Raw genomic sequence first — 23,383 nt, forward strand, 5'->3', positions numbered from 1 at the left:
TGTACGTTTAGAAGTTGTCTTTGTGTCATCACCTAAACCCCCCCCCCCCCCCCCCCCCCCCCCCACACACACACACACACACACCACTCCAATCCCAGCTCTCTCGTACTAATTTCCCTAAATAGGTTTATCAATAGTGCTGTGTAACCTCATAAGATTAGAGCCACATTTCAAACCTAGTTTAACTGATCTAATCAATTTTGTAAGTCATTTAGAGTCTGGAAGTCAAACTAAAAAATCTCCGTTAACTATAGAACTATTAGGGCAAACAGCCTATTTCTCGGCCTTGCCTAGAAGCTGTGCTAGTGTCACTTTTTTTCATATTGGTATATATGTAACAATGTATACTCATTTGCCTAATGTTGGCCACTGCCCACAACAACATTGAGTGCTGCCTGTAAGAGAACTATATACACAGAGTACAGACGAGTTGAAAATCATTTTGCTCACACTCAGCTACTTTGGAAAAGGCAGGTTATACTGTCACATAGCTGAAAAACTATGGAGCTGTAGAAGAATTCTAGTCTACCTGAAAGTTGCAAAGACCCTCAGAGATTTAGCCCCTCCATGCTGTATGGCTTACCAAAAATCCACAAAGAATGGTTTCCTTAGAGATCAGTTGGTAGTGATGTTAGTTCTCCCATCTAGAGGCAATGAACTATCTTAACAAGGCTAATGACTCCTATAGTTGGCTGCTGTGAACAGGGTATTAAAAACTGTTCATTGACATACAGCAGTAAATTTCAGGAAATGACTGACCGAATGTCCATGGATTCTACAGTGTCTCCAGTAGTAGTCAACTTCTTTATTCAGCATTTTGTGGAATGCAGATGCAGTTTGGCTCCAATTCACTCCTCTTTCTTTCGTCAATACATGGACACACATATGAGGGGCATTGGACAAGTCTGAGAGGTGGCACCACCAGCATGTATCAAGGTCATCTTTAGTTAGTAGCATCTTCGGAAAGAACGCACAAAAAGTTTCAGCCATACTTGTCTATTTCTTTGTGTTTGGCATTCGTGTGAGTGAAGGAAGTTGAGGGATTGTCAAAAAACGGACAAAGAAGAATTTTGTGTGATGATTAAACATTACTTTATGAAAGGCAAAATGCCTCGGGAGACTAAAGAGAAGTTTGATAAACATTACGATGACTGTACCTTCGATTAGAACAGTTTATAAGTGGTTTCTAAATTTTTTGGAGTGGCCATATGGGCACACGTGATGCTGAACATTCTGGACACCCTGTGGAAGTTAAGACTCCAGAAGTCATTGATAAAATCCATGATATGGTGATGGATGACAGGAGTGTTAAGGTGTTTGAGATTGCTTGTGCTGTGGGCATCTCAAATGAACAGGTGCATAATATTTTGCATAAAAATTTGGACATGAGAAAGCTATCCACAAGATGGGTTCGGCAATTGCTCAGCTTGACCAAAAACAAAATCATGTGAAGTATTGCAAGAATGGTTTGCAGCTGTTCAGGAAGAATCCGAAGGACTTTTAGCATCGTTTTGTCACTGTGGATGAAACATGGATACATTACTTTACTCCAGAGACCAAACAACAATCTAAACAATGGCTTACCAAGGGAGAGTCTGCACCAAAAAAGGCGAAGACCAGTCCTTCAGCCTGAAAGATTATGGTGACTGTCTTCTGGGATTCGCAAGGGATAATCCTCATCGACTATCTGGAAAAGGGTAAAACTATTACAGGTGCATATTATTCATTGTTATTGGACCATTTGAAAACCGAGCTGCAAGAAAAACGCCGGCGATTGGACCGCAAAAAGTCTTTTCCGTCGCAAAATTAATGGAAATAGGATTCCAACTCATTTGACATCCCCCCTATTCTCCAGACTTGGCTCCCTCGAACTACTATTTGTTCCCCAATTTGAAGAAATGGCTGGCGGGACAAAGATTTTATTCAAACAAGGTGGTGATTGCCGCAACTAATAGCTATTTTGTAACTTGGACAATTCCTGTTATTCGGAAGGGATCACCAAATGAGAACAGCATTGGATGAAGTGTAGAAGTCTAAAAATAATAAAGGTTTACCCCAAACACATAAGTAGTTTTTATTTTTGCACGGACTTTTCAAACACCCCTCGTATAACGTGGCAACATGACACTGAAGCTCCGAAGTAGTTCATCACTTTACAGCTGAACACCCATGAACAAAAATTGGAAGGGTGACTTGGCTACTCTGTACGCCACAAGTCCACACACACTGATTTATATCTCAGCAAACGGTTTTCAACTATCAGTCCCAAGGGGAACCAGTTTAAATACCTAAATACAGGGTGTACATAAAGTGTGGAAAAGCTTCCAAGTATTTATTGCACAAGAAACAAACATTGTACAGATATCATTCCTATGTCATTTTGAAGAGAAACCCTGAAAGTTTTTCTTTCATGTATACCGCCATAGCATAGTTCGGTAATTTGCCAATAGTCAGCACTAGTCACAAACATGGTGAGTTCAGGTGCAGAGTGAGCTGTTTCATGAAATGGCCTCCCCGATCAACAGATCTCACTCAGTTTGGCGTTTTTTCTGTGGGGACACGTTAAAGATACGGTGTGTGTACCACCTCTACCACTTGATGTAGGAGAGCTCTGGGAGAGAATACAGGAAGCGACTGCCACACACACCAGTCTATTATGTCATGCTGGGACGGGTATGGCAAGAATTCGATTACTGTGTTGACGTCTGCCGGGTCACTCATGGTTGTTAAAAAACTTTCAGTGTGTCTCTTGAAAGTGCAATACATATGACATGTGTACAGTGTTTAGTTCTTGTGCAATAAATAACTGAAAGTGTTCAGACTGTACATGCTGTATATAGAACTACACCTCTTTGTAAGAAGAACCGTCTAATTTCGTAGATTAATCTCAAGTACATGTTCTGAAAGAATAACGAAGGGGTTAGAAATACAAAGTTAGTGCTCTTCAAGAAACAAAAATGTGGAAATTTTGAACAATCTCATTGTATGTCTTTCTTTTTGTGGTGCTACATCTTGCAAAATATAGGGTAATGGGAAGGAGAGGCATGAGACCCATTTTCAGGAATGCAAGACGATAAAGTGGATTCTGTGCCAAGCTGACTACTATCTTGGTCTTAAGGTCCTGGAGTTTATAAGATTCCTTCTGAGTGTAGGAGCAACTACATAGGTCATTACACCTGTAACTTTATCAGCCGATGTGCGGAATGCCAAAGGCACATTAAAAATTGATGACTTTGGAAATCAGCAGTTGCTAGTCTCACAAACACAGGATAATGTTTTATGACACTATTTTCTTGTCCCAAGATTCTAAATAACAGATTTCATTACAGAAGCAGTGGATATTATAAAGTGTAATAACCACCTCAACTGGGACAGTGGCTATAATGTTAGTGGTGCTTGGAAACAAGCTCAATACTGTAAAGATGCAGAGAAGTCCACTGTACTGCTCATATTTCTAGATTATAGGTATGGACACAATTTCTGGCACCTTGACATATGCTGACCAATCAAAAGTGATCTACAGGCTGTAACTATTTTACTTCTGTTGACTTCAGTCTCCTGGTTTTACTGATTACTACTGTTGGGTTCCTCAGTCACCTGTACCCTTCCTCACCGAGATCTCTTCCTGGTTTGACGCTTATGGGATGGAGGGACTTTTGACCTCGCAGTTTGGTCAGTTTCACCCCATCAATCCTCTATCCTGGGTGGGCTACAAATGATCACATCAGCAGCCAAGACATTCATTTGTTCCCAGGGATGGAGGATTTTGCTGAAAGCTAGAGATTTTCCCTGGTTTGATGCAAGTAAATAGAGAATGACTTATAGAAGGATGTCATTGTGAGAAACTTCGATCACATAATTTAAGTGCTTGTCTGCCCAATTACTGGTTCAGAGCTGTGTTTCACTTTGACTTCCTTGCCTATTGTCATATTCAATACATGCGGTTTTAGAGAACTTCAGACACAAACATTCTCAATAATTCAGTATAATACTTCCTTGTATTTAGATTCCTCCTGTTAAGTCTTACTAAATTATGATCAGTCTGTATCAGCTCATGTGTATGCTTTACAAACCAATATATTTCAGAATTTCTCACTGTGATGTAACCCAGCTGGTATCTTTGTCACCTGGCCTCTTCAAAGTATACATGTAAATGTTGGTTTCTAGTCTTAAGACTGGTTTGACACAGCTCTCCACATTAGTCTCTACTGAAGAAGCCTATTAAACTCGAAGATGGTACCACAGTGGCCTGCAAAGCAAAAAGTTTCACTACTTACAAAGGTAAATAATCATCAGCCACAGAACGAATACCCACCCAGGGAATCATTCTGTTGGGATTAGTATCTGTATCCTGAAGAAAAATCATTTTAACAAGTTCTGGTCAGAAAGACCACTGTCCTGGCTCCAGTAATAGCACTAAATCCTCTCCTAGAATGAGAGAAGAGCTTTGTCCAGAAGTTAAGTGCCATTTTCGTTACCCCCTGCGGGTCCGGGGGTTAGAATAGGCCCGAGGTATTCCTTCCTGTTGTAAGAGGCAACTAAAAGGAGTCTCTCACGTTTCGGCCTTTGTGATGCTCCCCTGTAGTGTTTGACGTCCATTTTTCAAAAATTTTCCGAAGAGCAAGCCAATTGGGAAAGGGCGCCTTATGTGGTGCATTGTGTCCATAACACGCTGAGACCTATCGCATCCTTCATCGATGTGGATCTGCACTTCTGCTCATTCTCCAACTGTTTGATGAGGTCACCCACCTGGGTGTGTATTTTTCCATCAACTGTGCAGTATCATTTTCTATGCTGACAATCATAATGGACTTGTTTGCACATGATATCCAGCACGGTAGCCAGTCCATTGTGGTTGGGGCCCTGTTGGTTGTAGCCCCCTGACCACACAGGGATCGTTCTGCTGATGGCTGCCCCATGAACTCCCCATGTATGCCGAGGAGGAGATGCCCATCACCCTAGGGCATTGGGACTCCTGGCAATGGCCATCCAGCCAGTTGGCCTTTGCTGTGGCTGGGTGGTGCCCATGGGGAGGTCCCCTGGTCGGAGTGGGTGGCATCAGGGCAGATGACACCCAATGAAGCATAGTACATTATCTCTTGCTGGTGGTGAAACACCAGCAGTCTCTAAGCGTTCACGGGCTTAGTTGAATGCACAGAAGTACAACCCCAAATCATTCCCCTCCCTGGCCAGACCATGGGAGGAATGTCAGGCTAAGGATGGCAACGCTCTTACTCACCACGGTACCTTGTATGTTAGAAAGCTGATGGGGAATCTTTCATGATGATAAGCCTCAGTTTTTTGTTGAGCATTTAGAGGACAAGTTTAGGGAGCTGGAGGGCTTGTCGAGAATGAGTTCTGGGTTAGTCTTGATCAAAACAGCATCCTCTGCCCAGTGACGGGCATTACTCACTTGTGACAAGCTGGGGGATTTTTCTGTAACCACCACACCCCATAAGAGCGGATATATGGTTCAGGGAATCATATTTCATATGGAGTCTGACGATGAGCTGCATGCCAGTTTAGAACGGCGAGGTATACATTTCGTTCGGTGTGTCCACCAGGGTCCGAGGGATAACCAGGTTGCCACCGGTGCCTTCATCTTGGCCTTTGAGGACAGTACATTACCCAAGGAGGTCAAGGTGAGGGTCTACCGCTGTGATGTAAAGCCCTATATCCCTTCCCCCAATGTGGTGCTTTAAATGCTGAAAGTTCAGCCATATGTCTTCACACTGTACTTCCTGCATCACATGTCGAGATAGCGTACGTCCATCATGTACCAATACTCCATGTTCCCGACCTCCCATCTGTGGAGAGCACCATTCGCCTTGCTCACCTGACTGCAGGATTCTCCAGAAAGAAAGCGAAATAGTGGAATAAAAGACCCTGGACTGACTGACCTCTATACTGAGGCTAAGAGAAAAATTGAACGCCTACATCCTGTACGTATGACATCGTCTTACGTTGCTGCAACAACAGTACTAGCCCCATCAGCTCTGCCAACCCAGGTCAGACTAGACTAGACTAGACTACACCTGCCCTTTTTTATGGTGGGGCATTTCCCTCCCTGTTGCTCCTGCACCACCTACTTGGGGAGCAAGACACCTCCCCCCCCCCCCCCCCCCCCATCCCTTCAACCCTTCAGTCCCCACTTCTGCACCAGAGAAGTGTGTCTTCCTCGACTCCTCTCGCTAGGAAGGGTTCCTTTGGGGTCACTCCCTTCGCAGGTTTCTGCTCTGCTAGTGGGAAGGATGACACTTGCCAGTGGGTGAAGAGCCCAAAAGCAGCTGGTTGTAGGGCTTCACGCTCATCCTCAGTCCTGGAGACTGAATCAGTGAAGTCCTCCCAGACAGGGAAACCCAAGGAGCAATGAGAGAAATCCAAAAAGAAAATCCCCAAGATCAAGGGAATTGCGGTGGCACCCATTCCACCGCAACCTACAAGCTCTGCATCTGCAGATGTGGAGATTCTGGTGTCTGCTGAGGACCTAGATCTGGCTGGACCCTCAGACACAATGGATATAGACTGCTCAGGAAATAAGCCGGTGGTAGCAGGTGACCCTGAGGCGTAAACAGCCTCATCGAATGTTCCATGCCTTCTCAGTCTCACGATGACGTCATCCTTCAGTGGAATTGCAGCTGTTTTTCCACTGCCTGGCTGAGCTATGGCAACTGTTAAGCTTTACACCTACTTTCTGCATTGCACTACTGTAAACCTGCTTCCCGACAATGCCCTCTGCGGCTATAAGGGATATTAAAGGAACCGTAGCGATTATAATAGTGTCAAGTGGAGTTTGGGTTTATGTCCTAAACTCAATCTACAGTGAAACTGTGCCCCTTCAAACCTTTCTTGAAGCTGTGGCTGTCAGAATAAGGACGACAAAGGAAATAACTATCCGTAATGTGTATCTTCCGCCAGATGGTGCAGTACCCCTGACTGTATTACCTGCACTGATTGATCAACTTCCTAAACCTTTCTTACTTCATGGAGATATTAATGCCCATAACCCCATGTGGGGTGACAGTGCTTACTGGTCGAGGCAGAGATGTTGAAACTTTAATGCCTCCGTTCAACCTCTGCCTCTTAAATACAGGGGCTGCCACACGTTTCAGTGTGGCTCATGGTAGTTACTCGGCCATTGATTTATCAATTTGCAGCACACGTCGTCTCCCATCTATCCACTGGAGAGCATATGATGACCGTGTGGAAGTAACCACTTCCCCACACTTCCCCATCTTCCTGTCACTGCCCTGGCGTCAGGCTCATTGATGCCTGCCCAGATGGGCTTTAAACGAGGTGGACTGGGAAACTTTCACAACTGCTGTCACCACTGAATTTCCGCCACACGGGAACATCGATGTGATGGTTGAGCAGATGACTACAACAATCCTTTCTGCGGCAGAATGGCCGTGCGGTTAAAGGCGCTGCAGTCTGGAACCGCAAGTCCGCTACGGTCGCAGGTTCGAACCCTGCCTCGGGCATGGATGTTTGTGATGTCCTTAGGTTAGTTAGGTTTAACTAGTTCTAAGTTCTAGGGGACTAATGACCTTAGCAGTTGAGTCCCATAGTGCTCAGAGCCATTTGAACCATCTGCGGCAGAAAACACACTCTTTCTTTAGGGTGCCTCCCAGCAAAAGGCAGTCCCTTGGTGGATGCTGGAAGTCGCTGAAGCAATTAAGGAGCATCGGCGAGCTGTACAGCGGCATAAGCAGCACCCTTCCCTGCAGCACCTCATAGCCTTTAAACAACTCTGTGTCAGCGTTCGCCAACTTATCAAACGGCGGAAGCAGGAGTGTTGGGAGAGAGAAGTCTCGACCATTGGGTGCCATACGTCACCTTACCAAGTCTGGGCAAGGATCATACGTGTTTTTGCGTACCAGACCCCAACAGATGTTCCCGGTGTTAACATAAATGGCATGTTATCTACAGAAGAAATCGCGATTGCTGTACACTATGTCCACGCCTCTGCATCTGAGAATCATCCCCTAGCCTTTCGCGCTGTTAAACGTCGGCTGGAAGGGAAAGTGCTATTATTCATTACACGCCTCAGTGAATCCTATAATGCCCCATTTCCAGAGTGGGAGCTCCTCAGTTCCCTTGCCCCCCCAGGGGGTCCACAACTCTTTCGTGGATACGTGCGTGGCGAGCACGGGGCCCCGAGCCATTGCAGCCTTCTTTCTCTCCCGGGCTGCATTTCCTTTCCCTTCCCCTCCTTTCCCCTCCATACCCTTTTCCCCTCGCCCTCTCCTCTCCCTCTATTGGTGTCCTTGCTTATGTTGGCCCCCGCTATCCTCCTGGTTCTGTTGGTTTTACACTCTGGCTTTGTTGCGTAATCATCTCCTCCTTTTGGCATTCCTTGGTCCCCCTCTGGGGTTTGACCTCCATTCCAAAATTTCTCTTCCGTAGTGTGAGCCATTTGGGGAAGAGCACCTTACCTAGTGTCTCCGACGTGTGCCCTCCTAGTATATTCCACCTTTTCTTCTACGTCGTCTGATGCTAGGGTGCATAGCCAGCACGGTAGCCAGCCCGTGTGGTGGGGTCGCTATGTACCCTTTTGGTTGAGCCCCCTGAACACACAGGGATCACACTTCTGATACCTGAGCTGTGACCTCCTCATGTATGCCTTGGAGTGGTTGCTCGTCATCCTGGAGCATCGGAACTCCCGGCAATGGCCGCCGTGCCAGACGGCTCTTGCTGTGGCTGGGTGGCGCCCGTGAGGAGAGCCCCTGATCGGAGTGGGTGGTATCAGGGCGGACGCTATGCAGATGAAACGCATAAGGGTCCAAACCTCTGGCCGCTCTTCTGCGGCCGTCTCTCTGCGTGGTACTGATTCCTCAAGTGCTGCTTCTCTTGCCCCTTCGGCCTTCCCTTCCGTGGCTACCCCCTGGGAGGAGGGTCAGGCCCGTCGTCTAGGGGCAAAACCTTTCCCCCGTTATCTAGTTTGCACCAGGACTGATGGAGATACTTTCACCAGTGTCAAACCTTTATTCTTAGTGGAACACATTGAAGACAAGTTCGGCGAAGTGGACTCCCTGAGCAAGATGCGGTCGGGTTCGTTACTGATAAAAACTGCTTCGGCTGCCCAATCTGCGGCCCTTCATGCCTGTACCCATCTTGGCACAATTCCCGTGTCCATTACCCCTCACCAGTCTCTAAATATGGTACAAGGTGTGATTTTTCACAGAGACCTCATCCTTCAAACTGATGAGGAACTTCGGGACAATCTCGGACGGCGGGGTGTTCACTTTGTTCGGCGTGTTCAGAAGGGTCCTAAAGATAATCGTATTGATACTGGTGCCTTTATCCTGGCCTTTGAAGGGGATACCCTTCCTGAGAAAGTTAAGATTATGGTCTATCGCTGTGATGTGAAGCCGTACATCCCACCTCCTATGCGGTGTTTTAAGTGCTTGCGTTTTGGCCACATGTCTTCTCGCTGTACCCAGGACCCTCTCTGTGGTGACTGTGGACGTCCACTCCATGAGGGGAGTCCCTGTGTTCCCCCTCCTGTATGTGTAAATTGTCATGGTAGTCATTCTCCACGTTCAGCAGATTGCCCAGTCTATAAGAAAGAAAAAAAGATACAGGAGTATAAGTCTCTTGATCGTTTAAGCTACACAGAGGCCCGTAAGAAATATGCACGATTGCACCCTGTGTCCATGACATCTAGTTACGCCTTGGTTACATCTTCATCCCTTCCTCCCCCTTCCTTACCCCCGTCCCGGACCCCTCTCCTTCCCCCCCCTCCCCTGCGGCTCCCACACCTTCTCCTCTGGGCGCCGCTCCCCCTCCCCAGCCGGAGAAGTGTCCCACTCCTTCGGCGTGTGCCGGTCAAGGGCGCATCTCCCGGGATGCCCCTTCCCGGCACCTTCCAGGTCAAAGGTCTGCTGCAGCGCGGCGACCGCGAGAGCCGCGGTCTGTCGGCCCCCAGGTCGCCCGGTCTCTTTCTGTTCCTGATCTTGCTGCAGCTGGCTCCATTATGCCACACAGCCCTCCTCGATCTCAGCCTGAAAAGAAGAAGAAACATAAGTCCCGGGACAAAGAGCCTCTGGTGTCACCGGAGGTCCCTTCCCCGGCTTCACAACCGGATTCTGACCTGTCGTTTATGGATGTCGCCCCCTCCTTGTCGGTGACGGGTGGGGACCCGGCGGTATGACTGGATTTAGCGTGTTCAGCCCTCATTTAAACCATCGTTCTGTGGTTCTCCAATGGAATTGTAATGGCTACTATCGTCACCTTCCGGAATTGAAATCCCTTCTTTCGTCCTACTCAGCAGCTTATGTGGTTCTCCAGGAATCTCATTTTACTGATGCTCACTCACCGACCCTCCGTGGGTTCCGTGTTTTCTGTCGAAATCGGGTCGGACCCTTGCGGGCTTCTGGTGGCGTTTGTACGTTGGTCCGTACAGACATTGCTAGCACGTGGATTCCTCTCCAAACTACATTGGAAGCAGTTGCTGTTAGGGTCCACTTAGACTCTGCAGTCACAGTATGCAATCTTTATCTCCCTCCTGACAGGACTCTTACACCTGCTGCCTTAACCACCCTTCTTCAGCAACTTCCTCCTCCCTTCCTCCTCCTTGGGGATTTTAATGCTCATCATCCTTTGTGGGGCAGTGCCTTTCCATCTAGACGAGGTCTTCTTATCGACCAATTTATTGCAGACCACGACCTGTGCCTTCTTAATGATGGCTCCCCTACTCATTTCAGTGCTGGTCATGGTACCTTTTCTGCCATTGATCTTTCTCTTTCTTCTCCCTCTCTCCTCCCTTCATTACACTGGTCGCCACACGACGACCTTTGTGATAGTGACCATTTCCCGTTGATTATCACGCTCCCTTCCCGCTCCCCGATGGAGAGGTTACCTCGTTGGTCTTTCCACCGCGCCGATTGGCCTCTATATACTGCACAGGTCGAGTTTTCTCCCTCTTTGTCGGGTTGTATTGATGACGTCCTACGTGACGTGTCTGACGCGATTGTTCGCGCTGCTAACCTTGCTGTCCCGCGCTCATCTGGACAATTTCGTCGTCGGCAAGTCCCGTGGTGGAGTACGGCCATTGCCATTGCCATCCGTGATCGCCGTCGAGCTTTGCAACACTTTAAGAGGCACCCATCTGTAGCCAGCCTTTCTACCTTTAAGCGCCTTCGCGCTAAAGCCCGTTATTTAATCAAACAGAGCAAGCGGATATGTTGGGAACGATTCGTTTCTTCCCTTGGTTCCATTGTCCCTCTGTCACGGGTATGGGCTACACTTTGCTCTCTCCAAGGTTGCCATCAGCAGTCCACCCTCCCAGGCCTTCACCTCCCAGATGGCATTTGTACGGACCCATTAGTTCTTGCAGAACATCTTGCGACCCATTTTGCAGTGGCATCAGCGTCGGCCTCCTATCCAGCTGCTTTCCTTCATCAAAAACAGCAGGCTGAAGCTGTCCCCTTATGTTTCACCACTTGTGAGTCAGAATCTTACAACGAACCTTTCACTGAATGGGAATTTCTTTCTGCTCTATCTGCTTCTCATGATACGGCTCCTGGCCCAGATTCCATTCATAACCAGCTGCTTCAACATCTCAGTGCTCCACAACAGCACCATCTTCTTCGGGTGTTTAACCGTATCTGGCTCCAGGGTGACTTCCCTTCTCAGTGGAGGGATAGCATTGTGGTTCCTGTCCTTAAGCCTGGTAAGAACCCCCTATCTGTTGACAGCTATCGGCCAATTAGTTTGACCAATGTTGTTTGTAAGTTACTTGAACGGATGGTAGCCCGTCGGCTCACTTGGGTCCTCGAATCTCGGGATCTATTGTCCCCTTACCAGTGTGGCTTTCGAGAGGGACGATCTCCAATCGATCATTTACTTCGCTTGGAATCCGCAGTTCGGCAGGCTCTTTCCCAGCGCCGCCATTTGGTTGCAGTGTTTTTTGACCTTCGCAAGGCCTATGACACGGCCTGGCGCCATCACATCTTACTAACCCTTCATCAGTGGGGTCTTCGGGGCCCACTCCCGATTTTTATCCGCCAGTTCCTGATCCATCGGTCATTCAGAGTTCGAGTTGATACTGCTTTTAGTTCTCCACGGACCCAGGAGACGGGCATCCCACAGGGTTCTGTCTTGAGTGTCCTTCTTTTCCTCATTGCTATCGATGGACTTGTGGCCTCTGTCGGTCCCTTGGTCGCCCCTGCCCTGTATGTGGATGATTTCTGCATTTGGGTTAGTTCCTCCTCGATGCCATCTGCAGAACGGCAGCTCCAGGTGGCTATACGGCGTGCCTCTGCATGGACCCTCTCCCACGGGTTTCAATTCTCTCCTTTAAAATCGCGGGTGGTCCACTTCTGTCGCCGTACTACGGTCCACCCTGATCCAGAGCTCTATCTCGCTGCACAAAGATTGCCTGTGGTTCCACAGTTTCGTTTCCTAGGTCTTCTTTTCGACAACAAGCTCACTTGGCTGCCCCATATCAGACTCCTGAAGGTAGGATGTTTCCGTAAACTCAATGTCCTTCGCTTCCTTGCCCACTCCTCCTGGGGTGCGGACCGTTCCCTCCTCCTCCGTCTTTATCGTGCTCTAGTTCTGTCACGTTTGGACTATGGTTGTCAAGTTTATGGTTCAGCTGCTCCTTCCACGCTGCACGTGCTGGATCCAGTCCACCATCGTGGTATCCGTTTGGCCACCGGTGCCTTCCCTACTAGCCCTGTTGATAGTCTCCTGGTTGAAGCTGGGATCCCCCCCCCTTTCTGTTCGGCGGTCCCAGCTTCTGGTGTCTTATGCCCTTACTATCCGTTCTTCTCCCGCTCATCCTTCCTATTCTATTCTATTCTATTCCCAGACCATGGACGTCGCCCGCCTTGCGTCTCATACCCGTGATTTTCGGCTTCCTTCTTTGTCCTGTCTTCCTCGCTCCCTCCCCTCCACCCCTCCTTGGTTAGTTCCTCGGCCTCGAATTGGGATGGATCTCCGCCGCGGTCCGAAAGATTCCATCCCCCCGGTGGTGTTCCGTTCCTTTTTCCGCCAAATTTTATGGGAGTTTCGGGATGCTGTTGTTTTTTACACTGATGGCTCTAAATCTGCTGATCATGTTGGGTATGCCTTCACGTCCTTCGTTGGAACTGAAAATCATCTACTGCCACCCTCATGTGGGGTGTTTACTGCGGAATTGATGGCAATTTCCCGGGCCCTTACCTTTATTAAACAATCCCAACACAACCGCGTTTTGTTATGTACGGACTCGATGAGTGGCCTTCTTGCTATTGACCGGTGTTTTTCGCGCCATCCCTTGGTCTCTGCCATCCATGACCATCTCGCTGATCTTCACCGTGCTGCTTGTTCCATTGACTTCTTATGGGTCCCGGGCCATGTGGGTATCCCGGGTAATGAGCTCGCTGATCGTTTGGCTGGGGGAGCAGTTACTTACCCCCCGTTTTCTGTAACCCCTCCTGCAGCGGATTTACGGCTTCACAACAAATCCCACTTTGCACAGTCATGGGCCAATTCTTGGGAGGCTACTCCACTGTCTAATAAACTTCGTGCCATTAAGGTGAATACAGGCCCATGGCGTTCTTCCTTTCGCCTCTCCCGCAAGGACTCGACCACACTGTGTCGTCTCCGCATTGGCCATACCAGGCTGACTCATGGTTTCCTTTTGCGTGATGAGCCACCCCCGCTATGTGGTTGTGGAGCCTTCCAGTCAGTGGCCCACATTTTGGTTGAATGCCCCCTTCTTTTGGCTCTGCGTGCTAAGTACAGACTCCCCCACACTTTACCTTTGATGTTGGCTGACGATTCCCGGATGGTCTCTCTGGTTCTAGGTTTCCTCCGGGAGAGTGGTTTTTATTCTCAGTTTTAAAGTTTTTAATCTCCCTCTGGTGTTGGGGCAGGGCGGTGAGTGTTTGGGTGTCTCCCACTGTAGGCAGTGTTCAGAGATTCCCGATTCACCTCCCTGACCGGAATCCTCTTTTCTTTCCCTTTTACTCTGTTTTTACCCCTTCTTTTTAAGGCTTGGTTAGTTTTTCTATTCCCATACGTACTTTCTGCCTTATAGCAGTTGTACCTTTTAAGTCACAGGTGGTCTTGCCTATGCTGTTTCAGCATAGTGTTGGGTTCGTTCTCTTGCCAACTTCCCTCATTTGTTTTTACTAATGACAACGTGACTGCCCTTTTACGTTTCCCCTTTATCCGTTTTATTTTTCTGACTATACTGAGATGTCCCGTTAGCAGAATGGAGTCTATTTGAAACAAGGGACTGATGACCTTGCTGTTTGGTCCCTTTAACCTCAAACAACCAACCAACCAACCATCAGTTCCCTTGCACATTGCCGCGACACTGCTTCTGGGCCAGATAGGATCCACAGTCAGATGATTAAACATCTCTCATCTGACTACGAGTGACATCTGCTCATCATCTTCATCCGTATCTGGTGTGATAGCGTCTTTCCATCACAATGAAGAGATAGCACCATCACTCCAGTGCTCATACCGTGTAAAAACCCACTTGATGTGAATAGCTATCAGCCTTTCAGCCTCACCAAGGTCTTTTGTAGGCTGCTGGAACGTGGTTGCCATTTTTTTTATTTACGAAAAGCGTATGACATGACCTGGCGACATATCCTTGCCACATTATACCAGTGGAGTCTCAGAGGCTTCTCCAGATTTTTATCCGGAATTTCCTGTTGCTTCGTACTTTCTGTGTCAAAGTTGGTGCCTCCCATAGTTCCCCTGTATCCAGGAGAATGGAGTCCCGCAGGGCTCTGTATTGATTCTCTCTCTATTTTTAGTGGCCATTAACAGTCTAGCAGCAGCTGTCGGGGCCCTCCGTCTCACCTTCTCTCTATGCAGTCGACTTCTGCATTTCGTACTCCAGCTCCAGTACTGTTGTTGCTAAGCAGCACCTCCAGGAAGCTATCCACAAGGCGCAGTCATGGGCTCTAGTGCTCTAGCCCACGGCTTCCAGTTTTCAGCCACAAAGTCGTGTGTCATGAACTTCTGTCGGCATCATACCATTCATCTGGAACCCGCACTTATCTCAATGACGATCCACTCATTGTAGTGGAGACATATCAATTCCTAGGACTGGTTTTTGATGCTCGATTGACTTAGCCCCTCATCTTCATCATCTTAAGCAGAAGTGCTGGCAGCACCTCAATGCCCTCCATTACCTGAGCAACACAGATGGAGTGCATATCGCTGTACGCTGCTGCAGCTCTACCGAGCCATTGTCCAATCCCCAATTAAATGTGTGGCTCTTCGCTGTCGCTTCCTCTCGATTCTTGATGGGTTCTGGAGCTCTGAAGTAGTTTACACTGACGGCTTGATGGCTAATGGTCACGTTGGCTTTGCCTAAGTGCATGGCAGCCATATTGAGCAGCATTCCTTAACAGAAGGCTGAAGTGTATTCACTGCAGAGCTGGCGGCTCTTTCTCTTGCACTTCAGTATATCTGTTCGTGCTCTGGGGAGTCTTGTATGTACTGACTCTTTGAGCAGCCTGAAAACTATCAACCAGTGCTACCCTTGTCATCCTTTGGTAGTGTCCATCCAGGAGTTAATCTATGCCCTGGAACGGTCCAGTTGTTCAGTGGTGTTCGTCTGGACCCCGGTCACATCGGAATCCCAGGAAATGAACTTGCTGACAGGCTGGCCAAACAGGCTACATGGAAACCACTTCTGGTGATGGGTATCCCCGCAACTGACCTGCGTTACTTATTATACTGCAAGGTATTTCATCTTTGGGAGACAGAATGGCAAAATCTCAGTATGCCCAACAAACTGCGAGCCATTAAGGGGACCACAAATGTGAGGAAGTCCTCGATGAGGGCGTCTCGCAGGGACTCTGTGATTCTCTGCAGGCTCCACATTGGCCATGCATGGGTGACCCACAGCTACTTCCTGCGCTGTGAAGACCCACCTCAGTGTCGGTGCGGCACCCGGTTGACAGTGGCCCATATTCTTGTGCTATGTGCTCCTCTGTCTGCTCTGCAACTTCATCTTCGCTTGCCGGACTCATTATCATTGATTTTAGCAGACAATGTCCCATTGGCTGATTTGGTTTTACGTTTCATCCATGAGGGTGGGTTTTATCATTCGATCTGAGTTTTAGTGCCTGTCCTCTGTCCCTCTGTGTCCTCCACCCTAATGCTTTTAGGATGAAAGTTTTAATGTGTTGCAGGGTGGCTGGCTTTTCCTTTTTATTTTCGTGGTTGGCCAGCCACTGTAATCTGCTTTCTTGTTTTACTCTCTTCTGTTTCTAGTGTCTCTTTGTTGTTTTCTTGTTCTCCTTTGTTTCTTTTAGTGTGTGTTGCCTTTTCTTCGTTCTTGTGGTCTTTCCTTTCTTTCCGTTTTGTATTATATGTCTCGTCTATTTTATTCTCACACTTGCGGCATTGTTTTAGTAGTAACAAGGGACCGATGACCTCGTAGTTTGGTCCCTTTCCCCCTCTTTTAAATCAACCAACCTTGCAGTTTGGGTCCTTCCCCCTCCTCCTTCAAACCAACCAACAATTTCATTTTTGTTCATTTGCTTGTTGACTGCTCAACAAATTAGCTAACAGTGAATAGTTACATCTGCTCCATCCAAAATGTTCAGTTGTTTATACATTCACCTGGAAACATTCTAGTAAGGGTACAGAGGATCTAAACATCCTGTTCAAAGTAGTTTTGCTGTTAACATTTGTTGGTACTGCATACTCTGCATTTAGGTGAGGCAAAGACAAATTTTCCAACTTTTAGTTGGAATAAAACTCCTCATTATAGAGACCTAAAGGCTTTTTAAATTTTGTGGAATACAGTTGCAACTCCAAATAAAACTTTTGCTAAGGATAAAGACTCCCTTTCTGTCTTTAAGGCTTTTATATAGGTAATGTAGTCTTCATAGGTGTCTCTTGAGGGTTTGTAATCCGTACAACACTTTTACTTATCAGATATTGCAGTTCTTAATAGTAGTGAAATCATTCTCAAAATACTGCAGCAGGCAGCAGATATTTCATGCTGTTGGACACCTGGCGGTGTGCGAAGCCAGGAGGGAACTACTTCAGAGAAAGCTGTGCTGTACTGTGTTAATCATTTTGTGGTGTAATTTTTCTTGACAAGGACAGCAATTGCCACCATATAATCAAAATCGTGTTTCTAAAACCTTGTGTTACGATCATAAATTTTGCCATGGTGAGTTCACCAGTGCTGTAATTGCCAGAGTTTAGTATCTGTACACTTTCCAGATGCTAAACTTCCTTGATAGTATTTGAGCCACTGTCTCGTATTCCACTCCTTAGCAATTAATTGCACATTATGCAGAACTTTGAAGTGCTCTAAAGAAATCATGCTATTCAGGTTGACAAATAGAAAAAAGTCACCAGTAGCTGCCACTGAGATTTTAGATTTGTCAGTTTTATCAAGCATATCAACTTTGTAGAACTGTTTTCTAGGCAGAACGTTGTTGCTTTGACCATGTGAAAATAAATGCACGTTGCTACAATGGAGGAATATGTTGCATATTGTGTGACAAGATGAGTTGTTAAGCCAAGAGTGTGGGTCTTAAAAGATAAAAAATTAGTTGTCCTACATTATATGGGGCGATCATAGTTTCCTTTTGAGACCATTGCTGCAGCATATATGTGACATAGTGAAGCTCTGATGCGAATATAAGAGCACTGACATGTAGGCGTGGGATTGGAGGGGGGATGAAACGGCAAATGTGAACATTTGTTCAAAAAAATCACTTCACCCGTATTTATTAATGCACAAATCTAAAATTTTACATGTATAAAGCAAAAGAGCTGTTTTTTATAAAAGCCATAACTCAAATTCTAATCATGCAATTAATGAGAAAATTTTATTGTAGTGTCCTGAGAAGGTTTTAAGACCACTGAACTACAGTTATTAATTTATGGTACAAGTTGTATCATGAACAGAGTTTTTAATTTTGCACATCCAAAATTAACTTTTTTTTTCTATATACAATCATCTGAAAATCAGAATGTAAATGCAGGATCTGGTATTTTTTAGTTCCAGGGAGACAGCAACACGTTGCGAACAGTTCCTGAAAATTTCGTAGCATTTGTGCACATACTTCTTGAAAAAAGAGGCTTCTAATAACGTAAAAAATGTAGAACAGAGAAAATGAGGTTCAAAGATTTTCTTCTCATACTTCAAGTAATAAGGTTACCTCAATTTTAAAATCGTCCATACTGATACTCCTCATCCTCCAGGTTTCTCTTCTCTCCTCTCCTCTTCGAATGTGCCTGGCCTGTATTTGCGAGTAAGACACTGATCTGTTACCTTTCTTGACCCTGCTCTCGTCAATGTTGCAAAATGCTTTTGTTGTAAATACACCAGGCTATATCCCAACTCGCATCAGCACTTCAATTCTGTCATTATTTCCACTATTGTTAACATAAAACTGCATCATAGACACCTATTTTGTGTACTTAAAGTCCACAGAATGTCCTTTTTTGAGCATTTCATTCAAATTAAATTATTGATGCTGTCATTTGCATTTTGTGTTTCCGTGAAGACACTTCCTCAATAAATCAGGGTTTGCAAGAAACCTGAATGTGGGCTTCATTGCATTCATAACAGGGTGAGTGTTTTGTGTGAATAGGTGTCATTCTCTAGTGTTGAAGTTACACCAATCATGTTTCAGACACAGATTGTTGTGGGAAAAAGTTGCCCACACAGCATACCTCATTGCCTATTAATTCATTCACCCCCCCCCCCCCCCTCCCGATAGCTCGCCCATAAAACAACTGAAGAAAACAAATTTCTTTCAAAGTAAGCCTGCCTTTTCCTCCTAGTGGTTTTCCATCCCTCATGTACTGACGAAGCCTTTCACAAAGCCTCTTTTGGATGTGGCCAACACATTCCAGCTTCTCTATTGTTATGTTTTACTGATTTTTTTCTATTACATCTTTGAACGAAGAGGAGTCCCCATCATAAAGGTATTTAGTATATCTAACACCATACTGGTCCTCAGATCTGGAGAACGTCCTCACAACTGCAGCAGCCCCCACTTGGGCCACACACAGAGCATGCTACTGGATGCTTTTCTTGCCACAGTTCCTCACTGTCTTCATAGTTGGACATTTTCCTTGTTGCACACTGGTGGCGGTTTTTAGACATAATTTCTACATCTAAAACTTTAACTGAGTCAATACCAGTACAGACATGCGACCACTTTTCATCAAGGTCCCATCTACAGACACACAAAGGTCAGTAACATTTGTAGGAGATTCACTGACATGGATATCTACCCCAGGATCTATTTCTTTTTGGTTAATTTCTACCAGTTCCTGCTCTGCTTTCTTCATAGAAACTTCGGCAGTATCACATACAGCATGAGACATTTATTTTTTTTGTCAAACCTTGCACGCGGTAGAGGCATGTTTAGAAAACCACACAATAAATAACCTACCTCCTTCCTTGCCCTGTCCAAGGCATCTCAGCATATGATGACCTAAAATTGCTTTCATAGGTACCAGTGTCTGTTTTTTGGGGGGAGGAAAATGAAAATTCAAAGCCATATGAATTATCAATTAATTTAAAATGACAAGCTATTCCCACACAAGCTATTTTGTTTCTTAAACAACAATCGTGCATTCCGTGGTTTTATAGCTAACACGTGAACACGAAAACTTTATAACCTGGCAGAGAAGCTCTAAATCAATAAGTCTGAATCCAGTGGAATCCATATCATCATCGTTCATGCACCTGTATAATTCTCCTGTCCCAAGTTTCGATGCTAAAGCTGAGAGCTTATGTTCTTCATTTCGAGCTGCTTACACTTTTTGTTGTTGTTGTTGTTGTTGTTGTTGTTGTAAACAGATTTCCATGAAAACTGTGTTTCCTAAACACAGTTTTTCCACCACCCATTATGCATAAATCTTGACTTCCACGTGAAGTTTGTGAATTTAGTCTTTCACCTACTAATATGTGTTAGTATTGTCAAATTGTAAATAAACCACATGCAAGAAAGTTTTCAGGCAAAGGTATAGATGTCAGCCAAAGATATCAAAAGAAAATAACCTTCTCTGACAAAAATTCCACTGAAACAAGCAGTTTCCCAAATGTCTGAAAAGGTGGGAGTGGCCGCCAGCCCAGAGTTAATCAGTTTAACAAGTTAAAGGCATTTCTAAAGCTGCTATCATGATAAAATTCACACACTACATAGATTAAACTGTGTACATCAAGGAAAAAAATATTTTTGAAAATAGAATTTTTGGACCAATACCTATTACATCCCCCCTTTAATCTGGCATTAGTGTCTTTGACATTCATGTGATAAATCTGGCAGTGTGTACTAAGGTGATGTTGTTATCAAACGAGTCCAAATGGGACCAGCATGTTGTCACTTTTCTTGGCTATCAAAGAACAACCACTGGTAGATATCCATCAAACAATAAAGTGTATGAGGCAGCATGTCTATCAAAAATCACTCGTTGTGGAATGGTGTGCCATTTATCAGGGAGGTAAACTCCTGTGAGAGATACTAAAGCATCCACCTTATAGCCCTGAGTTGTCCCCATGCAATTATCACGCCTTCAGGTCCTTAACAAAGGTGTCGAAGGTCGGATTCCTGTTGGACAAGGATGTGCAGCAGGGTACCATTTTTTACCATAAGGGTATCTTCAACATGGTGCATTGCTGGGATGATTGCCTCAGTGCTCATGGTGATTTTACCTGGTTGGCATTCAGATTCTGATTGCACAGCCTTCAAATGAAAGTTTTTGATCACTGCCTTATAATTGCTGGGACCCAATTTGTCCCGTATTCAGAAAAGGTACTGTACAGCTTGGAGCAGGTCTAGAAATCGAAGATATGTGTTCAAATAGTGGCTCTTCTTGTGCCCTTAGTATAAATTGAGAAACTGAAATGTTGTAGTTAGTTTAGAATAATGTTGTACAAGAATTCAGATTAGACTATGATCAGTTTCCCTTTTTTGTGAAAAGTTTACAGAAGGGTAGACTGCATTAAGATAAAACAAAAGGATTGGCCTTCCTTGGCTAATATATTTCACAAAAATCAACATATTATTTGAAGGAAGGAGGCAAACTGTGAGGTTAACGTGGTGTTGAAATTCATTGTATTGGATGTTGAGTGGGATGGTCCTGTTGGGCTGTATCATTAATCCAAAAACCTCGAAGGTTATCGGTTATGACTTCATTTACTTTAGGCATTGTGTCGTGAGTGCAAGTCAATCTGAATGCCTTGGAACAGTTCCCATCTGGAAAAGTATTGTATTATTACACAACAGACATACCTACAGACGTATGTTCATAATGGAGACAAGAAATACACTAGTTGGAAAACATAAATTGATTATATTATTTTTTGTTAATAACTGAAAGAAATTGTGAGTGTCAGTCTGTGTCTATTTTACACTCAAAATAAGTAATTTAAATGTACACAGGATGAATTTTCATGCTGTAGCCGACACGAAACTTCCTGGCAAATTAAAACGGTGATATACCAGGACTCTAGCCTGGAACCTATGCCTTTTGCAGGCAAGTGCTTAACCAACTAAGTTACCTTAGCAAGGCTTGCAACCTGTCCACACAGCTTTACTTCTGCCAGTTCTCATCTCCTACCTTCCAAACTCGGGAAGTTTTCAGATTTGAATCCCTGTCCAGCACACAGTTTTAGTTTGCTAGTATATTTCAGTTTAAGTACAGATCGCTTAAGAATTGTTTATACCATTTCATTGTTTACAAATTTTCAAAATTCCATATAACAAATCTGTGAGAAAGTAAATTATGTTATTATTTAATTGGATATATTTCGTTAAATGTATGACCATGTATTGAATTTCTTTGAAAGACTGAATTTAATTTAACTTCTTGAAGAAGACAATGTTATGAAGCTAAGCTAAGTTATGTGTTGAGTTTGGGGCAATGAGCCTATAGTAAAAGAAACCATAGGTACATTTTAACAGCATATCGTATATTCATTGTCTTTTATGGGTACTGTTCTGTCTGTCATAATCTTCCCTGCGACAAAAAGAATTATTGTAATTGGACCTTGTTAGTTGAGTTTGTTGAATGTTGCTGATGGTTTTATATGTAGTGTGTGCCATGTAGCTTTTGAAGTGTACAAGCTATATAGAGTAACAGATTGATGCATTCAATGATTTACCAGAGCTAGCTCTCTCTCTCTCTCTCTCTCTCTCTCTCTCTCTCTCTCTCTCTCTCTGTGTGTGTGTGTGTGTGTGTGTGTGTGTGTGTGTGTGTGTGTGTGTGTGTGTGTGTGTGTGTTTAAAAAAAGTCAGTAAAACAAACTGAATAAGAAATGTGCTCTACAATTTTAATTCTGAACCCCTCATGATTATTTTTTTGACGCGATATTATTGAGAATTGTGAAAATATTTGTTTCATACATAGTATACAGCATTGGTTTAAAACTTCTGTTTTTTATTTTTTTCCCCTTACGCTACCTTTTAAGTTCAGAGGCACTTTTGTTTATATTGTTTTTGAAATGTGCTTGTGGTTTAGTTGTGTGCTTTTAGTTCCACAGAACTTTTTTCTTTCTTTTTACAGATTGTTCCTATTGATAAACTTATTAAGGGCCGTTTTCAAGATAATTTTGAGTTTCTTCAGTGGTTTAAAAAGTTTTTTGATGCAAATTATGCGGGGCAAGAATATGATGCCTTTAGTGCCAGGGGAGGTGAAGCAATGGGCAGTGGAGGTAGTAATGCTCCACGGGGTATAGGCGTGTCAACAACGAAAAAGGCTCCTCAGGTTCAGGTGGCTGCAGTCGCACCTTCAACACGCACAGCAACTAAAGTTGGTAAATATTAGAGTAACTCCATTGGAATGTATGTTCAGCAGTGTCCCCCAGAACATTTCCTTGTTTGTTTATAAGATACTTAGAAATAATATACTGTAGGAGCAGAGGAAGATAAAGTGGACCAAAACAGTAGTACGTAATTCTCACCCTGAATGTACAGTGTTAAAGATGTACTGAATATGATCTTAAGCATTTAATATTATGAAGACTAAATTGTTAAAACAGAGTAGCTAATAGACTGAAGCATTTTGGATTATGGTATATTCTTTGAACTTTGTGTGACATGTCGGTGGTTTGTAATTTGTTGGAGAATGAGCAAATTGGTCCTTAAAATTTTGTACACATGGTCCTTTTTTTTTCTAGTGCACTTTTTTCCAGGCATTAAATAATATCAACTTTTAGATCAGTCAGATACCCATGTTGCATTTTTCAAATACTTACAGGGCCATAGTAGCAGATAAGATATAAATTCGTGGTGCCAGGCAAAAAATAAAATTCTGTTTGAGGAGTGGATGGGAAAGTAAACAGTAGAATGCTCTAAAGTGATATTATGATGACATTTCCTGGTTATAAATTGGTTTTTGGAAGGTTAAGTGTATAAAATATAGTATTGCCTGACATAGTCCA

General features: G+C 44.7%; 1 protein-coding gene across 1 annotated transcript in view; it reads left to right on the forward strand.

Moving 5' to 3' along the window:
• Positions 1-23,383, forward strand: part of LOC124615869 (microtubule-associated protein RP/EB family member 1) — a 73,846-nt gene that overhangs the window by 35,220 nt on the left and 15,243 nt on the right. The window contains exon 4 of the mRNA XM_047144031.1: positions 22,507-22,756. Coding sequence (XP_046999987.1) covers positions 22,507-22,756 — 250 coding nt within the window. The remainder of the gene's footprint in view (positions 1-22,506; positions 22,757-23,383) is intronic.

This window comes from Schistocerca americana, chromosome 5 (assembly GCF_021461395.2).
Source record: "Schistocerca americana isolate TAMUIC-IGC-003095 chromosome 5, iqSchAmer2.1, whole genome shotgun sequence".
NCBI lineage: Eukaryota > Metazoa > Arthropoda > Insecta > Orthoptera > Acrididae > Schistocerca > Schistocerca americana.